Source organism: Gavialis gangeticus, unplaced genomic scaffold (assembly GCF_001723915.1).
Source record: "Gavialis gangeticus isolate Ggan-Ray unplaced genomic scaffold, GavGan_comp1, whole genome shotgun sequence".
Lineage (NCBI taxonomy): Eukaryota > Metazoa > Chordata > Crocodylia > Gavialidae > Gavialis > Gavialis gangeticus.
In genome coordinates, this window is record NW_017728996.1 from 45,938,810 (window position 1) to 45,958,425 (window position 19,616).

Below are 19,616 nucleotides of genomic sequence, written 5' to 3' on the forward strand. Positions count from 1 at the left end.
GGGGGGGGGGGGGGGGGGGTGTGCCTCACGTCCATAAGCAGCCAAGACGGCATATTTTTCATACGTTTTTCTACTGCAGATTAGTTAGCATTATGGAAGAGGTTATTGGTGAAAATAAACTGCAGGAGTGTTTTTGTAAGTTAGGTACTTAATCTTGCTTCTGAATCTAAAACACACTGTTTTTTAAGTGGCATCCTTGCAGATGCCAAATGAAGAAACACCAGTGAAACAGGTGCTTTAGAAGCTGCAGTACTTCTGGTAGAGTAAGTCTACAAATCTCTTGAACAAGAAGAGGTTCTTTTTTTTTTAATAAGAATTATCAATAAAATGAAATATATTACTTGGATATCTACAGATTTGGTATGGATTTTTTGAGCCAAAATACAGCAGTGAGAATTGCGCAGGTACAGTACAAAATTTGAGTTCATGCTGTATAGTACTTATATTTAGTGGAATAAAGACATTCCAGAAAAGGATCAATGTTTAACCATGACTAGTCATCTGATAAAGAACATGACACTGTTCTTACCACAAAGACATGATCAGATGACACAAAGCCACATCTCTACTCAATAGAATCTTCTAATATATGCAAAATCAAGGGGTGAAAAGAAAGTGCATTCATTCCTCCTTTTCTCTGTTAAAGCCATGAAAAGGGTGACCAAATTATGAAAAACACTTCTTTTTAGGAAATTTTCTTGCACATTTCTCTGAAAATACTAAAACCAAGTCACAGACTCTTTACTGAACATCAGAAAATAAACTAATTAAAAATTGGCAGCCTCATCTTGGAAGTCCTGTCCAGCTACAAACTGATACCCTTTGTGCAACGCAGGGCACTAAGGATTAATGTCAGAGATTTTAAATCAGTTTCTAACTTGCTTTTTATAGAAAGGGAAAAACTCTGTTCATGTAGCAAAGACATTTATAGTGTACTGTTAAGTATTCTTCAGAAAGCTACCCCACCTGTTTAAAAATTGGTAAAAGGATCAGAAATAAATCATGTTTCAGGAACTTATTATTTCAAAATACTCATAAACAATATGACAGAGAAAACTACAAGGAAATATTTTACACAGTACAGGTTAGAAATGGCCCCGATCAATGGGTCAGTCAGGCTTGCCAGTTGTGTACGAAGGCAGAAGACAATGGCTGAGCTGGTCTTAGTGAAACATAAATCTGACCATTTCCACATTTGTTTTCCAAATAAGTTTTCAATTTTGATTAGCAAAATTAGGGTAATCAATACATTTAAATCTTGCTTAAAATGAGGAATAATGGAAGAAAAAATCATTCTGATTGGAAGTGAGATCCTTCTAATCCAAATCAGTGTATTACTACACATTCAGATGAATTCAGACACTTTACTGTCATAAATTCTAAAGTTGAAGGTGCTTAGAAGTATGTAAAAACAACACTTTCCATGTGACATTAGGTGTGCTTTAAGGACTTTTCCACAACTTCTCTAGCAAGTTAATGGTCAGTACTGTGCAAAGCAGAATGGGAAAACCACAACACATCTATTGCTTTTTATTCAGAATTCTTGCAAGGTTTCTTACCAATCTGGCAGCACTCACATTTGAAATGTCTGAAGGGTCCATTTCACTTTCTATCTTAGCTTTCTCTGTTTGAATCTTCTCTGTACTGCCAGGATTCAGAGAGGAAGATTCATCAATCTGTACATTTTCTGAAGTATGTTCAGTATCTGTGAGAACTGCAGGTGTTTCAGGAGGTGTTTGTAAAGAACTATCTTGCAAAAATGCATTGGTATTCCTAATATCCTCTGGTACACGTACAGCAAACTAACAAAAGACACATTTACAAGAGGAAAAAAAGAAGTAATATGTTGACTTTCAAATATATTGCTCAGGAAAAAACAAGTTAATATGACTGTATTCTACCTTCTGTTCACAGATTGTACAAATATTGCCATCTAGTTACAATTACCAGACATTTTCCATTTTTGCTTGTATATAAAGCTTTGCCTGTTAAACCTTTCAGTCTTAAATGTTCTGTACTGGATACCTGCCCACAACTGATTTTTTTAATGTTTCAGTTAAAACAGCCCAGCCACTTCCAAGTAAAGTTTAGGAGCAAATGTTTTGCCATATTAAAATATTCTTGCAATTATTTCAGTGAAAAGCTTTGTCTCCATGCTTTGGAACAGTGATTAAGATTTGGAAATGGTTGGGGGGGGGTTTCCAGGACACATCTTTGGAAGAAACATTTTTTTTAAATGTAATGTAGACTATTTGCAATGAAGTACAGAGACCAGCATGGCGATAGCTCAAAACCATGACATTTGGTCTAGCTGTCTCTGAGAAAACAGAAACAAATATGCAGCAGAGGCAGTTTTGATAAAAGACAAAAGGATTCAACTAGGATAACACATTTGAAAATACACCCTTCTTTACAGTCTTTGATTTGAAGAGGAGCAATGAGTGAATGCAGGGACCTGTGATATCAAAATCAAGGCAGACATCAAAATTAAGTTACATCAGTGCAACTGGAAGCAGAATTTAGAAGGATATAAAAACCTATTTCGTTTTGATGCTTATATATAACTAAAAACTAGAGTGTGCTCTGTGAACCCTTAACCTGCTTGCAAAAGGAAGGGAGTAATCCATATAGTGGCAGATAGCCAAGCCCTACCCTTTCCTCAAGCCACAAAAAGAACTCACAAAAAGAATACCCCTGAGAGCACAGCTAAATGTCATAGTGCACAAATATGTCTCTCTCCAGGATCCTATCGGTCCTAATTTATTCAAAAGAACCACACTGCTTCCTTTACAGGAAGATCTAGAATGGCAGAGGTAATGGCAGGCTTATTTCTTTAACAGTGGGACTGCATGATGTGAATGAGAACAAAATGTAGCACTATATTGTTAAATCAATGGGGTTGTTGTCTCTTGATGTAAACAGAATTTGCATGATTTGGTTTATATTGTCATCAACATTATTTATCTTACAGTCACTATTGCTAATATACTTATTTGCAATGTTTATATTAGCTTTACTGGTGTTTACAATGTAGTCAACATGGTTTACAAGAAAAATCAATAAAACTACAATGCAAAATCAATGGTAATTCTTGGAAAAAAAATGTTGAAACACACAAACACTCTCACCCCAAGATGTCAACACAATAATGAAAACAACTGCTATACACAGCTTCAAACTAAGTTTTCCTACTATAACAACGCTTTAATCAATTTTTAGTGACTTGTAAATAATTTCACCAGCATTTCCATTCTAAAAAATGTTGGGTTTTTTTGTTTGTTTGTTGGAGGGGGAGGGAGTTAATTACATTCGCTTCCAGCCTAAACTTGTTCTTTTTGACTGAAATATACTTTCTCTGAATCTAGTTTTTTACACCACTCATACAGTACTTCATTGTCACTAAAAAGGACAGATTTATGGTCAGATTGTACTTGGTCCCCATTCACATGCAATAAGGAAAGGAAGGTAGGGACTTTCACTCTGGTCCTTTGCCATTTCCCTTACCAGAATGCACAGGAACCCGATAAAATTGCAGATAATTTTTTCTAGAGGCCAACAACTGCAAACTCCTAGCACTCCACATGGGATGCTAAACTCCACCAAAGGAGTAGAAGAAGGGGACTTCTACATCCTTAGATACGTCAGGTATGCAGCAAGGGAGATGAGGTTGCACTCTTTTTTTAGGGAGGTGCAAAAGATGTGCTGTGCACCACGGAACACCAAGAGATACTGTGCCTGTGAACACCTCCTTCCCCAAAATGGGCCTCTGCCTTGATGGGACAATCAGGTCACCAACATTGTATGCGTGTATACGTGTGTGTATAACAGGATTATGGTGGTAAATGGTCACATTTAGCTGAAGCCTATGGAAATAGGTAACTTGATGGCATGATCAGCCAGCAACATTATATATACTGCATTTTCTCACATACAACACACACCTTTCCCCCAGAACTGGGACGTGTGTCTTAAGCAGGGAGGTGGTTTTCTTTACTGGAAAAGATGCAAACCTAGACAAAGTGTGCATGCCATGCAGCTGCAAAGATGGCTGACACAACCTATCTGGCTTAAGCTGAAGGGGCAGAATCCTGTGTAACCACTCTCAAAGCCAGAGCTAGTGGCTGAGCTCTGTAGCTTCTGCCTGAAGGAGCAAGTAGGCTGCTGACAGTAACTTGATCTATGGTTCTCAACCTTTTCAGACTCAAGGTACCCCTCAGAAAATGCCAGCTTTTAATTTTCACTCATTTTTGACTACAGAAACATAATAGAGCAATTCTTCTATAGCAAAACACTCAAAAGCTCGTAACAGGTCAGAACGTTTATAAATTCAGAGGCTGTACCAGGCAAGTGGGAATGTGCATTTCCCTGGGGAGAAGTAGCAGCAGCACACCTTGTGGGAATGCCCATGCCACGTGCACTCTGGCATGGAGCAGGTTATCCCTGGTGGGGTAGGGAAGGGCAGCAACTTCCCCTGGAGAAACCAAATATCTATACAAAGCCTGAGTCACAGTCAGCTACAACTTCTGAAAAGTCTTTTTTCTTTGTTTATGCTCTGACTTCCAGAAACAAGGTATGTGTTTTACTTGGGAGCATGGTATATGTGAGAAAATATGGCATGTGCAATAAAATACAATCTAATAAAGCAATTTATTAGGGCTGTGCGAAGCTTTGGCTGCTGATTCGATTCAGTAGAGATTTGGCCCAATTCAGTGGCCTAATCTCCGAATCCGAATTGAATCAAGAGACCCTTCCATCTCTCCAAATTGATTTGGAACCCTTCAAACCGATTCGGAAAGATTCAGCGATTCGGACATAAACACAGCTTTAAATGTTTTTTCTACATACCACAAGGTACCAGGTGGCTCGTGAAAGCTGCAATGCTGGGGCGGATGGAGCTTCCCACAGGAGCACAGGGGGTCCCCAGCACGCTTGGCAGCAGACCTGGAAGTGGACCAGAAGCACTTCTAGTCCGCTTCCTGGTCCACTAGGGAGCATGCAGGGGGGCCTCTGCTGTGCCTCCCCACCCAGCTTGGCAACTGGTACCTCCTGGGTCTGGCAGGGCACTGGGGTCCCCCCACAGCAGATTGCCAAGCCAGGCAGGGGGGTGTGCAAGCTCCCCGGCAGACCTGGAATTGGACTGGAATTACTTCTGTTACACATCTGGGTTCACTGCCGAGCATGCGGGGGGGGCCCCCTGCACTCCTGTGGGACGCTCCATCCACCCCAGCATTACAGCATTCACAAGCCACGCCTGGTAGCTTGAGGTATGTAGAAAAAACATTTAAAGCTGTGTCTATGGCCAAATTGCTGATTCTCTGAATCAGCATCGAATCTTCAGATTCGGATTCAACCATATCGAATCAGGGACAGTGATCCAAATCAACGGTTTGAATCACTGTCCCCGATTCCAGCCAAATCCAAATCTGAATTGAATAGGGCCCGTTTCGCACACCCCTACAGTTTATATACAAAGTTGAAGACCTAACTAGACAATCAAGATTATATAACTAACGAAATAAATAAAAGCTGAAGTTTGTCGAGATATATAGATATATACTTATATATACCTATATCTATACCTATGTGTCTATATCTATACCTCTCTCTATATATCTATAGAACCACAACTATATTTCACCATAACCAGTTTTTTCCCCAGCCTACACATGCATTATTATAGATAGTAAAAATCAATGGCCCATTTCTATCTGAAACGCTGAGATTTTAGTTGCATTTGCATCACCACATTAATACCACCTGCAATGAAGTTGTTGTACATTAAAACAAAAGAGTTGTTAGAATATGTTTTTAACTTGTTTAGTCAGTTTGGAAACTATACCATTGGACATAATTACAGAGATTCATTTTTCTAAACAAATGCTAGCAAGCTGCAACAATAACAAGGTTAAAGAAATGGTGCTAAATTATACTCACTTGAGACCTTTCAGTAAGAGGATGCTCACACTGATATGAAGAATCTTTCTGTAGAGACTCGACTGTTTTGGATGCAATATCTCCTGTGAACAAACTCTTTGGTTTGCTCTCTGATAGGGTGCAGTATATATTCTCTTTGTCACTATCATCCTTGGATCTTAATGATTCTATAGCTAAAGGAGTTTTTGTTGTCACAGCTGTAGACCGGGATCGAACAGGCCTTCCACGCTGAACTGTTTCCCATCCTTCTGCATCCTTCCTGTCTATGTGAAAAGACCCAAACACCCCACCAAGAAACAGATTCATAAATTCAATTTTAACATATTTTCTAAGATTCTCCTGCACAACAAAAAGGCATTTTCTCTTTGAAAAGAAATGGAAATCAATTAGATCATTGTTCATAAATATTTTTTCTTTCAATGAGTACTATCCATTTATAAAGTGCAAACACCATTCTCCAAACTCTTATTTCAGTGGTTCTCAACTTTTTTAGATTCAATAAAACCACTCACAGAATGCCAGCTCTTAAAAAAAAAAAAGTGAAAGTTAAGTACAGAAAATAATGGAGCAATTCTTCTGTTGCAAAGAACTCAGAAAGACCATGACAGGCCAGAATGATTTTGACGCTATGGATGCCTGTTTAAAATCTCTCAGTTTATCTTGTGAATCCTGCAAAGGTATTTGCGCATCTAACATTGTTAATATTAAGCAACACCCCTAAAAGGATCTCACTGCACCCCAGGGTACAGTGGAAAAAGGACTGAGAATCACTGTTTTATATACATAAAATATTCTGCATAGGAGTAAAACCATTGATTTTCAAGAGGTTATACATAAGCAAAGTTATCTGTGTGCATAACTCAGAAGCATGGTGCCACATACATGAGGTTTCCTTTCCTATCCATGGATTACATCTCAGGTTTTGATCCTCATCAAAACTGTATGAAACACGTTGGAGCCTCAGTAACTTTAGTGGGCTTCTAGCAAGTGCAAAGCTGCACCAGGCAGGTTTACTTGCAATACTTTACTTGCCTTAGGCTATTAAAGTGGCAATATTGTATAAAATACAAGTCATCACTTCTGCATGTAGGAAATATGCTTACTTTTTGCTTTTGTCAGTGTAGATGATTAATGTATGCTACATAATTTCAATTTCCAGATCATCTCACTTTCTGAATTTCATGAAACAGAAAAATACTGCTAAGCTTGAGCTGTAAATTGCACAAGTTGGTACACTTAGAAGAGTAGCTTCCATTAATTTATTCTAATTCTGCAGAAACATTTCTACTGATCTCATGCTTTACAAAAGTTAATTTAAAAAATAAAGCCCTGACCATTGGCACAGGTTTGACCTGACAGTGTTCATGTAACCAGTGTTAAATAATCAGCCCCATTTGTTCAGTGTAGATACTGCCAAATGACTGAACAGCTAAATAATAAAAAGTCACTAACAGATCACAGATTGTTGACAGATTTTGGTGGATATTTAAAAAGGTCTCCCAAGTTGTGTGTGCCTGAATGATAGCAGACTCAGACTTTTCTTAATCAGATACATTAGGATTTGTATCCCACACACAACCACCACCTCTCCATTAATAATACTTCTACTATCTCTAGTTGTTATCAGTACATTCATTCCCAGAAATTCCTGAAAGGCTTGGTATTTAAGCTTCCATCCACCCTTCCGCTTTCAGAAGCAAGCTGATATAAATCTTCATTATAAGCATCAACTGTTTAGCATATAAGTATATGGGCAGACTGGCTGCAATGTAATGGATCTGAGTATGCATTATCAATACAATCAATTAGGGGAAGAAATGTCACTTAATTCCAGAAAAACTATTTTGAAAACAACAGTCTCTTCTCCATTTCAAAATCTGTGCCAATTCTCTGAATGTTTCCATTTTCCATTCCATTTAAGATATAGAAAATTCAGTAACACTACAAACAGATTTTAAAATCTGATAAATTAATCCTTTTAGTACCTTTAGTAACCTCTCTCTCAATGGGCTCCTCAACACTCTTCTAATAACCCAGGCTTTGATTCTACACACATTTCACTTCCTTGCTTAATTTTTGCATATAAGCAGTTCCAGGGAAACTGACAATACAACTCACGTGTAAGGTAAGGACATGTCTCAGTCTTTGCAGGACTGGGGCCCAAAAGGGGTGATTACCACAAAAAGAAACCTTAAACTGAGTTTATTTCTTAACATTTGAAAGGCACTAAAATTTTAAAAAGATGTATATAAATTTGTTTCTTTTCATTCTCCCTTTTAAACAAAGAATACAAATTTTAAAAGTTATCTCAACATTTAGCACTTTAAAAAAGCATGGCAAAGTAAGTAACAGACACGACTACTCTTCACCCTCTTGGAAAATAAAGAATTTTAGTTTCCAGAACACACAGCTCTTCATCCTTTATGAACACTATGATCAATCATTTTATTTTAAAACAGGAAAGAAAAACACTCTTTCAAAAGGTTCCTTGTAGAAAGAAATACTGTGTAGAGCTTGGAGCTAATCCATTAACTAAGAAGATGGCCAACATAAACACTATCAGGTAATACAAATATTGATATAATAGAAGAAAATGATCAAAAAGAACATCCCAATATATGAATAAACTTTGAGCTCAATAAAACTAAAGAATTAATTAAGGACTATATTTTACAATATACCTTTGGAATAAATGTTTTTGAATAACCAGTCAAATAAAATATAGAAGTGTTTGTAAGAAAGAATACTGGTCAGGATGGATAACAAATCATAAAATGAAAATGAAACCTCAGACTAAGCTTAGAATAGTATAGGATTTATGTTTATACAACATCATTTCCATGCAAGGTATCTCAAAGCTTTTTACAACAGGAAAGGTGGTCATGTGGTTCAGATACAGGGGCTGGGAGCCAAAACAGAGCCAGCATTTTCAAACTTGGGTGATTTGATAACTTACCTACACCATTACTAATTGCTTCTAGGAAAGCAATAGAGGATAGTTGTTAAAAAGTACTGGAAGTGCCTAGGGAAGGTTACTGAACTGGATGACTTACCTGGTAAGGTGAACTATATATTATTCACTTTTGAAGATTTGCTTAGTGTTTGAATTACTGGATATACATTTATTCATCTCCTATCAAGCTGAATAGGAGATATATTGAGCTCCCACATGGATGGGAGCTGGAGAGAAAAGGAACTGGATGCAAAACAATAGTTCTATATTGCGTATTTATTTTCTCTCCTTCCTTCTCATATCTAACAGCTTGCATAGAAAACCAGGTAACCCTGTAGAAATATTGTAGTATATAATGAGCTGATATAAATCAGGAAGCATAACAGTGAAGTCTATATACCTATATGACAGCTGAATAGCTACCCTGATTTCTTGTTTCTAAATAGATTAAATGCATCTAGAATGCAAACAAATCTTAACAATATTCACAGAGTCATTGTTTTCAATAAATGAAAAAAATAATGTCATTGCTGGTAATGCAAGACATGTAGCAAGGATAAAACAAGTTGCATAAAGCTCATTAGCCATCTATATGTGCTAAGTATCACATGCTGGTTAGATAGGCCAAGTTACCTCTTGTAGAAGATAAAATCTTGAGTTACTTTCTAAATCTTTTAATACATCAAGCAAAAAGCCTCAGGTAACCTCTATAATCTTCAGACCTACAGTAAATTTACTAAATAAATACAGGCAGCCCTCAACTTACAATGTTCCGAGTTACAACGTTTCGCACTTACTACGTTTATAAATTGACATCCTGTTTCAACTTTATGACACCAGTTTTGACTTTACAATGCTCGATCCAATGCGATACCCATGCCAGCGAACAAGTTCACTGCATCACTCATCTACCTGGAGAACATCTGTCCAAACTTCCTTGGACACTTTCTTTAAGAAAGCAAACTCCAGAAAGACTCCAGAAAAACCTGCAGCCAAGACTCCTGAGAAGACTCCAGCCAAAAACCATCCAAAAAGTCCAACCAAGTCACCGCAAAGAAGTCCTTCCAAATCAATATGATTGCTATTTACAATATAAATACATTAATGTGGCTATATTACTTATCTATAATTGATCAAGTACAAAATTCTGGAGTATTTTGGTGAACATAGGGTATCAGACCTTAGTTCAAGAACAAATCCCCCATTTATAACATTGTTTCTTATGAGAAAACCAGTTCCAAGTTATAACGTTTCAACTTAAGATGCAGTTTTCAGGAACCAATTGTGTTGTAAGTCCGACGACTGCCTATAGATATCTTACTTGGACTGATTAGCTGCTTCCTTGGTATCTAGATTGTTGAGAGAATTGTAGCTCACTTCTAGGTGCTCTAATATTGTATTTATTGTTCTAATATTATACTATATTGCATTATTATTTTAATAACACCACAACCACCACATTGCTATAATACTAGTTTACCATATTTATTATTACCACTTTAAGGACCCCTCTAGTAAAAGCCGGGTATATATAAGTTTATTTTTTTATTAAAATATCCATTTATGCCACAGGTTCACAATTTTTACTTGAACATTATACCCAAGAACTTGAACAGAACAAATTTATCTACAGCATTTGATAGCACACTGGCAATTTGGTAAAGCTGCCCAAATAAAACATAATTGTAAAATTTACGTAAAGTGTAAATATTTCTGCAGAGTTCTCGAGTAATTAGGGATAGAGGCAACGCTGGAGGTTTTTTATGACCATCACCTTATATCTATTCATGTGCTTCAAAGTTTGTTTATTTTATCTTTTCCATTTCTAAATTTCTCATTAATCGTGTATTCCTGGTCATTTTCAGCTATGCTTACATTAACAAAAATTGTGCAGCACTAATACCTTTACTGACATCTGATCACACAGCTTTTGATTTTAAATGCATTTACTGCTCACCAGGGTGTCATCCCTGGTTCATAATAACTTCTTTCCAAAACTGGAATTCTTTTCATAGAGTTCACTAGCCATCTCCACGTGCTAAGTATCATATGCTGGATTTGGTTACTTGCCCAGTTTTGTTAATGAATAATTCATTTGACTACTCTGATCATTCTCTAGTTTCATTTGAACTTCCCTGTCTCTCCTTGCTCTTGTATTACATGGAAGTGACAAGCCATCTGTTATGTTGGGGCCCTCATAGCCACGTGGGCTGCGTTCTTTCAAAGTTACTCCATCTGGAAGAATTGTCCAGCAGATTTATCAACAACACAGATGTACCCAAGTATTTGCAATACTCTAAGGAGTTCTGCCTCATGAGACTTAAATCTCATGAGACTTAAATCCCTTAAAAAAATCTCTTTATCAGTGATATGTTACCTATTACTTGGCCTTCCTCATTCATTATTAAACTTTCAGCTCCAAATAAGGTACATTTCATTATTTTTTTCGACATCTTCAGCAATATTACTGTAGGCACTGTGGTGGAACTATGGAGAACTATGATTACACGAAGCTGGAAGAAACTGATCTATATACCTGAACAAAGAAGGAACTGAAATGATTTTTCCACAACTTCTGTCAGGTCTGAGACAGAAGTGTTGGACAGAAAACAGAAAAAAAAGAATGTGAAAGAAAATACAGTTAAAAAGTTGACAGTGATAACAACAGTTTCTCTACATGAGTTGTTTCAGGTGGGTACTGGCAGAACGGTTAAAGAACTGTTAAGAAATCTAAATGGTCTAAGTACTATTAACAGCCACATAAAAAAAATAATAGAAGCGAGGAGGAAAAGGAGAAAAGAAGCACTGTTTCCAATGGGGATTATGTGTCCTTAAAAAGCAATAAAACTCTTTTGAGAGCTGAGAAGAGAACAAACTATCCCTTGATATCTTGGGGTGATATTTCTCAATATATTCCCAGGGCTGGGTCTACTGACTTTGTTGACATGTAACTGGGAACAAAGATCAAGTCTGCAGGAACAGAACTGGACCAAAAGAAAACCTGACAAATATCACATACTGTGAAAAAAGCACTGTCAATGAGAGCAGCAGAGGAAGAATATTTTGTCAACCACAATTCATTCTGGTCTAGAGAGAAAATGCAGGAAGAGCAAAAAGGAAAGGTACAGAGGAGATGGGAGAGTATAAGAAATACAATAGGACTGATGGAATAAGATGCTTAGAGAAAGCAGATGTATATATCAAAGGAGAGAGTAGGTAACAGATGCTTAGAACTGACACAAAATGGTGAGAAAGATTAGAGGCCAAAGTTTAAAAAAAAAAAAAAAAGAGAGAGAACCAAAAGGTAACTGACAAAATGTATAACTAACCAAACTAAACGTTTCAGAATCATAGTAACAACATTCCTATGTTTACATTTTTCCATATCTAAACATTTAAAAAAGCAACTAAAATTGGCTAGTAATAGATCTACCTAAAAATACTTTCACCACAAGTTCATGTAGAAATAGAAATATGGGTGGAAGTATGAATTTGCAGAGGCAGTGTATTCTCAGAGTTTCAGTGAGTTGAAAACCCTTGTTTTCTCTTTCAATAATACATTTAAATTCCTTCCCCTTGGATACTAGTGATCCATTAGTCATGCAAAGATGAAATGAGCAGTGACAATGGAGGAAACAGAGAACCGTGCTACCCAAATAAGCATCTGACCAATTGGTTAAAAGGGAAAATAAAGAGTAACAAACTTTTGTTTGTGCCATGTCCTGTGAAATTAGTCATTTATTTTTTAAAAATGAGTTGTTTTTTAAATTCATTAAGAAGATCCCAAATCATACTGCCCTCTTTTTTACGGGAAGACTATTTGGAAGATTGACTGGTGATAACTGAAGATGTTTCAACATGAGCTATAGCTTTCCCAGCTCTCAAAACAACAGGGGAAGATATACTGGTATGCACAATTTTCACAGTCCCATTTCCCAGCACAACACAGATTTAACTCCACTGGAGTCAGGTAACAGAGATTTCCCTAAAACACCCCAATACTATCTTCTTGGCTGGCAACATAAGAATTACATATCCAAGAGAAAGATGTCTATACCCTCACTATTCCTGGCTGGCCATGCAGCCTTTGGAGTCCACTGCCAGTCAGTGTAGTGTCTGGCAATGCTGAAGGCCATATCTCCTGTTACATAATGGAAGAAATTCATTTCCTGGGTTAAGTGAGAAAAATGCAAAGTGACAGGGGCTTGCAAACCTCAACAGCAATTTTTTAAAGCTGTTACACAATAGCCAAGTGTCACACAACCATGTAATTGAAAACAAATATAGTGCTTATACAGTGTAGTTAATATAGCTGAATTCTAAAATTATCATGCTTAACAGGAAAAGAAAACAGTAATAAGTAATATACTTATGTACTTGACCTTTCAATTATGTCAATTACTGGTAATTAATTGTAACATGACCACACAGTATTTAGACCATAACTGTGCTGTAAGGTCAGGGTACCTGGTGTCACTGTATTCAAAAGCTTAATTCCAGCAGAATTAAGCAGAACCTCTTTACCTATTCCATAAGAGACCAGTGGTTCTCAAACTTTATTGGTTCAAGTATCTCATTAAAAACTTGTGAATTGAAATGATGGAACATGAAACTCACATGACCAATACTGTACATGCAACACAGTTTGGGAAACTGTTCTAAATAAAAGGCTCAGGACACACAATTGCAAGACTGCCTTCTATCTGGAACAGAATGTCTGGTCACAAAGGAAAAAGGACTAAAAGATTTCCCAAGAAAACAGTAACTGATAAGGAAATGACAAAGAGGGATCTACAATGGGACTACTAATTGCATAGATATAATCTAATTAGCCTTCCTAACCATTTTTATCAGATATAGTAAAGTGTTGGTCATATTTATTCCCCAATGAAATCTGAAAGCACTGGTAAAAGAAAACAACTCTCTGTTTTATCTGGTGTAAGAAAAAGAACTATTTAGTCATCTTACTATTGAAAAACAGATTAACTCAGGAAGTCTCCCACTTATGATCACTCCAATTAAATCTCAAACTAATAGTTTATGAAATTAATTCAGTCACCAACCAAAAATTTCCATCAGTGTTTGATATACTTAATTAGAATCTAAAAAAAGAAACACTCTGTAGTATATTGTCCAATTTCTGTAAAGGATCACTGGTATGTAGAAGACTGTGATTTGTACTTAAAGAATTCATCAGTCGCATGGAGTATATAATGGCTGAATGTCCCTGGAGGTACAAAAAGCTCTGCCTTCAAAAAAAACTGGTATACCTAATCTGTCTAGAAATACCCAGGGGCTACAGACTCTGCCTGCTGTAGTACCACAGATAACACTGGCTACTGCCAGTGTATTTCTTGTCCTTAAGCAGCTGTACCTCAGTACCCCCTTTTTAAATCACAAAAAACAAAAATGAAATTTCTCTCAGAATACATAAAAATGCCTGAAGGTTATTTAAATAAAAAGGCCTGCTGAGAAGCCGAGTGAGACCAAAGACAAATGTTCCATTTCATTTTTGGGTTTTTTTCCAACTTAAATGTTGCTCGAGGATGTAGCATTATAAAACAGGGTAGAATAAGATTTTTTTTTTTTTTTTTTTACTATATTTCTACTTTTGACTGTTTTTTCTAAACAAAGTGCATTGTTACAAAACTGAATTAATTTAAATTGTAAGGCATTCAGGGCAAGAAACATGTTCTATTCTCCATTCATAAAACACTATGTACATTTACAACTTTATCTACTGCACATGATTTTTTACTACTAGTGACAGTTTTAAAGTATAAATTCATTAAGTGCATCTGAACCAAGAGTTCTAAAGTTTTGCATTCCTTAAGTGTATCTTTATTTTATCTTTATCTTATAATAGTCTTTCTTTAAAATACTAAATTATAAACACTTAAACATTTTAATTCATTTGTATTGGACTATTTCTATTAGCTCCCTGCTGCATTTGCATGAAGGAAACTGGGTCAATAGATGGAAAAGTAAATAGGGAAAACAATCTCTGGAGAAAATCCCAAATTTCCAGTATATGCTGGCAGATGAAAAGAGGGAAGCAAAACATAAGTTCATAACCCAAAAGGTAAAGGGCTTTTTAGTATTTCCAACAAAACAATCGTAAAGGTTGTGAATTTAAGGTTCCTCCAAGGAGACTCTTTAAACAAAAGGAAAGAAGCTACAATTTAGCGTGGAAACTCTTGTACTTAGAGAAAGAACAAGCCATCCATTATCACTTCCTTAGAACAGTTCTAATGCTCCAGGTCTCAGTGGACACATGAAACTATTGTTAAGCTCTTTTGGAAAATATCAGACAAAGATTATTCTTGTGGGACCATTTGTACCTTTTCAAACCTCAGAATCATAGCACTTTTTGGTTTTTAGTTGTCATCCCAGATGCCCATGATGAAGTCTAAAACTCCATGGGCTTCCTTTCTAGACAAAGGAAAGTAATATTCTTCCACTCTTTCAGATCTGTTGTCAGTTAGGATGATAGTGCAGCTGAATGATATTTTAAGACTGCTTCTTTTTCCTTTTTTGTGCATATTTTAACTCCTGCAGCAGGAGTAAATATGGGACATGTTACTAAAGACACTTTTAAAATGGACCAAGTGCCCCAACCTTGCCTATAAAATTGAAAACACAATTCTGGAATAACCTAATACTTGGGTAGCTGGTTTAATTTTGCTGTTATTTCGTGTAAAGTTAAACTGGTGTGCTGCATAACAAAAGTTTTGACAAACAAATTTACTTTTGTTATGACATAAACCTTGGCATTCTGAACTAAGTTTCAATAGCTGAGCCATAAAAAATATTTTAGATGACAGCTTACTTAAAGACACTTACCATTTCTCCTTGATGACTTCTGCCCTGGTGTTGGCATATAAGGTTGTGTACTTGCTAGTTCTGGAGTAACAGCTTTAGTTCCATGGTTGGCTTTCACCTTATCTGCCCAACTTACACCTGAGGGAGCCAAACGGGTAGCAGCAATTGTCACAGATGGGTTTCTAAATTAAAAAAGATGAAAAAAAAAGAAAGAAGTTTCTAATCAAATAATGGTTTTTTTGGAGATTTTCTTATTTAACTTTCCTTTTTGTGTCCAGGCTTTCACTAACTCAGACTAATGAGCAGCTCCAAAAAATGAACCTACTGGGAACAAATAGAAAGCTCATACTCTGGCACTTTTCAGGTGGCCTATCTTGTCCCTCTCTTCCTACCACTTCAGTTTCCAGAGTTAGTTACTAAGGCAGCAAGACATTTAACTTGAGAGTGGCATGTGGGAAGCAAAGGACAAATCCTCCGTAAAACTTTGGCTGACTTGAAGATAGGTGACTATTAATAGATAACAGGCACCCAGAAACAAGCAAACAGATTAAAAAAATATTTTTGGGACAGTCCTACCTTGTCACTAAACCGTTCCCAACCATACACAATTTTTGGAGGCCCAAAGTGAGTTCCTTTATACTCAGAACAACAGCGAAATGTTAATGTCCCAAACTAAAAACTAAAAGGAAGCTAAAGGAGAAGGAACTATTTTGAGTATTTCAGTGGTGAAAGAACATGGTTTCCATAAAAAAGCATAATCTAAAGCATTAATCTCAGGTTTGTTAAACCAAAAAAAGTGCACAAGGAGCACCAGTTAGCCAACTGCACAACTCTCCAAAAGAGGTTTCTGCCCAAGATGTCCATAGAATGGGCACTGAGCTTAACCAAGGACAGGATGTTTGTCAAATAGCAGGCTTCTACTACATAGCTATACTACACATATCCATCATAATCTCGGGGTTTTAACTATACATCTAGCTAAATATATCCATGATCCATGCTACTGTGTAGGCTGCTATCGACACACATGTTCTAAAACCAACGAACCTCACAATCCCACATTATTTGCCAAGGAGGATACTACAATAATATTCCATACTAACCCTATCAAGTGAGGGCTTCCAGTTAAGTTCCAACCTTACACTGAGGATGGCATGGATGCAGTGTGTACCAGGGAGTTCTCAGTGAAGAATGAGGGCCTAAGTTACCACACCACTAATTAAATAACTGCAAATGCCTTTAAAAAAGAGTAAACTGAGAGCACTGAAGAGTTTTCTTATGATTAGATTGGCCCTGTGAAAATTACCTGGTATTTCTGAGAAGCATTTAAATTGATCCTATTTATTTTTAATACTATATATCCTTGTTAGTAAACCAATTTCTATGCAATTACAGATCATTACTTAGAAATATTTGATCCAATACATATCTTAAGGCAACTGAACATTGGAACCACAGTGGCCATTTATCCTTGTAACAGATCTCCTATTTGTTGTTGAGAAAACCATCCTATTGGGGACAGAACTTAAACACACTTGACTTAACTTAAAACAGGCCCTTAAAAAGAAAGGCATTCAAAGTATATACATAAAGTGCTTTCCTGAACAGGGGTTTTAGTAAGAGCATTGCTGCCCTGAAACAACGTTAAATAATTTAAATGCATGTTTTATTATGAGTCTCCTGCCACATATTGAATTTTGGCAGTTAGCTGAATAAGAGATTCAGTATTGTAATATTAAATATTTTCTTTCAGACTAATATACATTTTGCTATTCATCAAACTCATAATAATCTCATTTTACATTCATTGTTAGGGATCAATATTTACTTCCTGCACACTCAGCTGGCCATACACAGGTGCATACACAGGCACTTTTAAAATGTCAATTACATATATTTTGACCTTTGTTTTGTAAAAGAAAATGCCTATTAAACAGTTAACATTAAAATGTATTGATTTTTCTATCTTCTGGTCACTGAAACACCAAGGAATAAAAAGCCTAACTAAATCCAAGCCAAAAAATATATAAAAGGTAGATTTTTTTAAAGCTTGCATTTGTCAGGTACTCTCTTTCTCTCATTTTCACACACCAATTTTTGGGTTCAAATATGGCTTAGAAAACAGAAATAAAAATACATTAGCTACAACATGAAAAATAAATTAATTAGCTTTTCATCAGAACCCTTACTACTTGGTCTCATACCCAAAATTTAAACTTCTCCGAGCATTTGATGTTACACTGATTCTGTCGGCTGAGGGACTTGGGATTACATGGCGTCCCGGAGACATCTTCTTAACTTCCCAAGCCAAAGAAGTAGGTCTGCAAATTCAGGAGAGAATGAATTACAAATTAATTGTAAGCAGTCTTGACAACATTTTAAATGGATGCTGTTTCAAGGGAGTTGGACTAGATGGTCTCCCAAGGTCCCCTCCAGCCCTACTTTTCTATGTTCACCTTGAACAGTATTAGTGAACATTATAAAACATTACTAAAAACAAAGTGCTGAAGTTTAATCAAAATTTTATCTGAGGTTTCTAAATTACATCTCAAACCGTATTAGCCAGAACTATTTCAAAATAAATACTTGCACTGTTTTAAAATTCAAATATAAAACCTAACATGACATGAAGAGGCACAAAGGAAAGATCTGAGTAGGATGGGAAAAGGGTCCTGAGATACACGACTTCACAGTTCTAGAGATACTACTATCGCCCATGAAACTTATGAAGTATCAGAGCTCACATATCTAGAGAAGCATCGAAATGGCTGCACCCAGAGGTATAACTAGATGGCTTTTAACACAGGTGTTAAAATGGCTGCCGCCAGTTTATACTGCACTAATGGAAGTAGCAATATGACATTTTTATTTTAAGTAGCCTTTTGTGAACACATCTGAGGGCTGGAATGTGTGTGTCAACTGCTGAGTAATGCAAAAAGGGAGCTATCAAGAGAGGAACTAATAAGGTGTAATAGGATGGTTTGACTTTTAAGAGGGAGCAGACAAGCCTCTTGTAGAAGCCCAGCTGGGGACAGATAGCTAATGAGGGAGTATCCCACTCGCAGTTAGAAATCCAGAGGAGAAAGCAGAGCAGACAAGCTGGGAGAAGAAGCAATTTGTGGGCAAGAGGCAGACTAAAATCCAGATAAGCTTGCTGCCAGGAAGGGGCTATGCTATGGTACTGAGTCAGAGCTAAGGGGCCCAGAGAAAGGCTAAACGTTTTGTTTGCTGGTTTATTTCTTGGCTTGATGCAAATCCTACATTTGTATTTAAAGAACTGGGCAAGGCACTCCCAAGGTGGCAAAGCCAGCCTGCAAAGCAGCAGGCTCACTAACCTATTTGGAGGCAAGGAAAAACATGGATACGATCTGAATGCTCTAGGCCAGTGGTTCCCAATCTGTGGTACACATACCACCAGTGGCACACAGAGAACTCGTCAGCGGTACGTGTTAACAGATTTATTATAATTACTTTATATGACAAAAATTTGCTGGTAGTACTTAAGGTTGTATCTTTTAAACTGGTGGTGTGGAATCTGTCAGAGTTTGGGAACCGTTGCTCTAGTCTAATTCACTTTCAAAATAGTTGTTTGGCTAGAGTCTGGATTCTAGGTTCCTTCCCCTCAGAAAAATATCTGGATGACTGCCCATCAAGAATGATGAGGGGGAAGGACAGAGGCCTGTGTCCAGCCCCCGCTCCCCCCACACACTTTGGGTCTGGCCCTGCTCCACCGTTCCCCCCAAGTCTGGGCCCATTCCCTGTCCCCCACTTTCGGTCCAAGTCCATTCCTCCCCACCCCCACCCCCACGCTCTGGGTCTGGGCCCGTTCACCCATCCACCTGCCTCCCCTCCCTCCCAGCTGTTGCCAGGAATAGCAGCAGGACACTGTCACTGTGTCCCCCCTCCC

At 37.1% G+C, this 19,616-nt stretch overlaps 1 protein-coding gene across 4 annotated transcripts in view; it reads right to left on the minus strand.

Moving 5' to 3' along the window:
- The window catches only part of SCAPER (S-phase cyclin A associated protein in the ER), a 454,172-nt gene that overhangs the window by 332,992 nt on the left and 101,564 nt on the right, over window positions 1–19,616 (minus strand). For 3 of the 4 annotated variants that reach the window (XM_019504422.1, XM_019504424.1, XM_019504425.1), the window contains 4 exons: window positions 17,914–18,030; window positions 15,731–15,891; window positions 5,935–6,197; window positions 1,560–1,802 (listed from right to left, as the gene is read on the minus strand). In XM_019504422.1, coding sequence (XP_019359967.1) covers window positions 1,560–1,802; window positions 5,935–6,197; window positions 15,731–15,891; window positions 17,914–18,030 — 784 coding nt within the window. The remainder of the gene's footprint in view (window positions 1–1,559; window positions 1,803–5,934; window positions 6,198–15,730; window positions 15,892–17,913; window positions 18,031–19,616) is intronic. The other variant, XM_019504423.1, reaches the window with a different exon arrangement.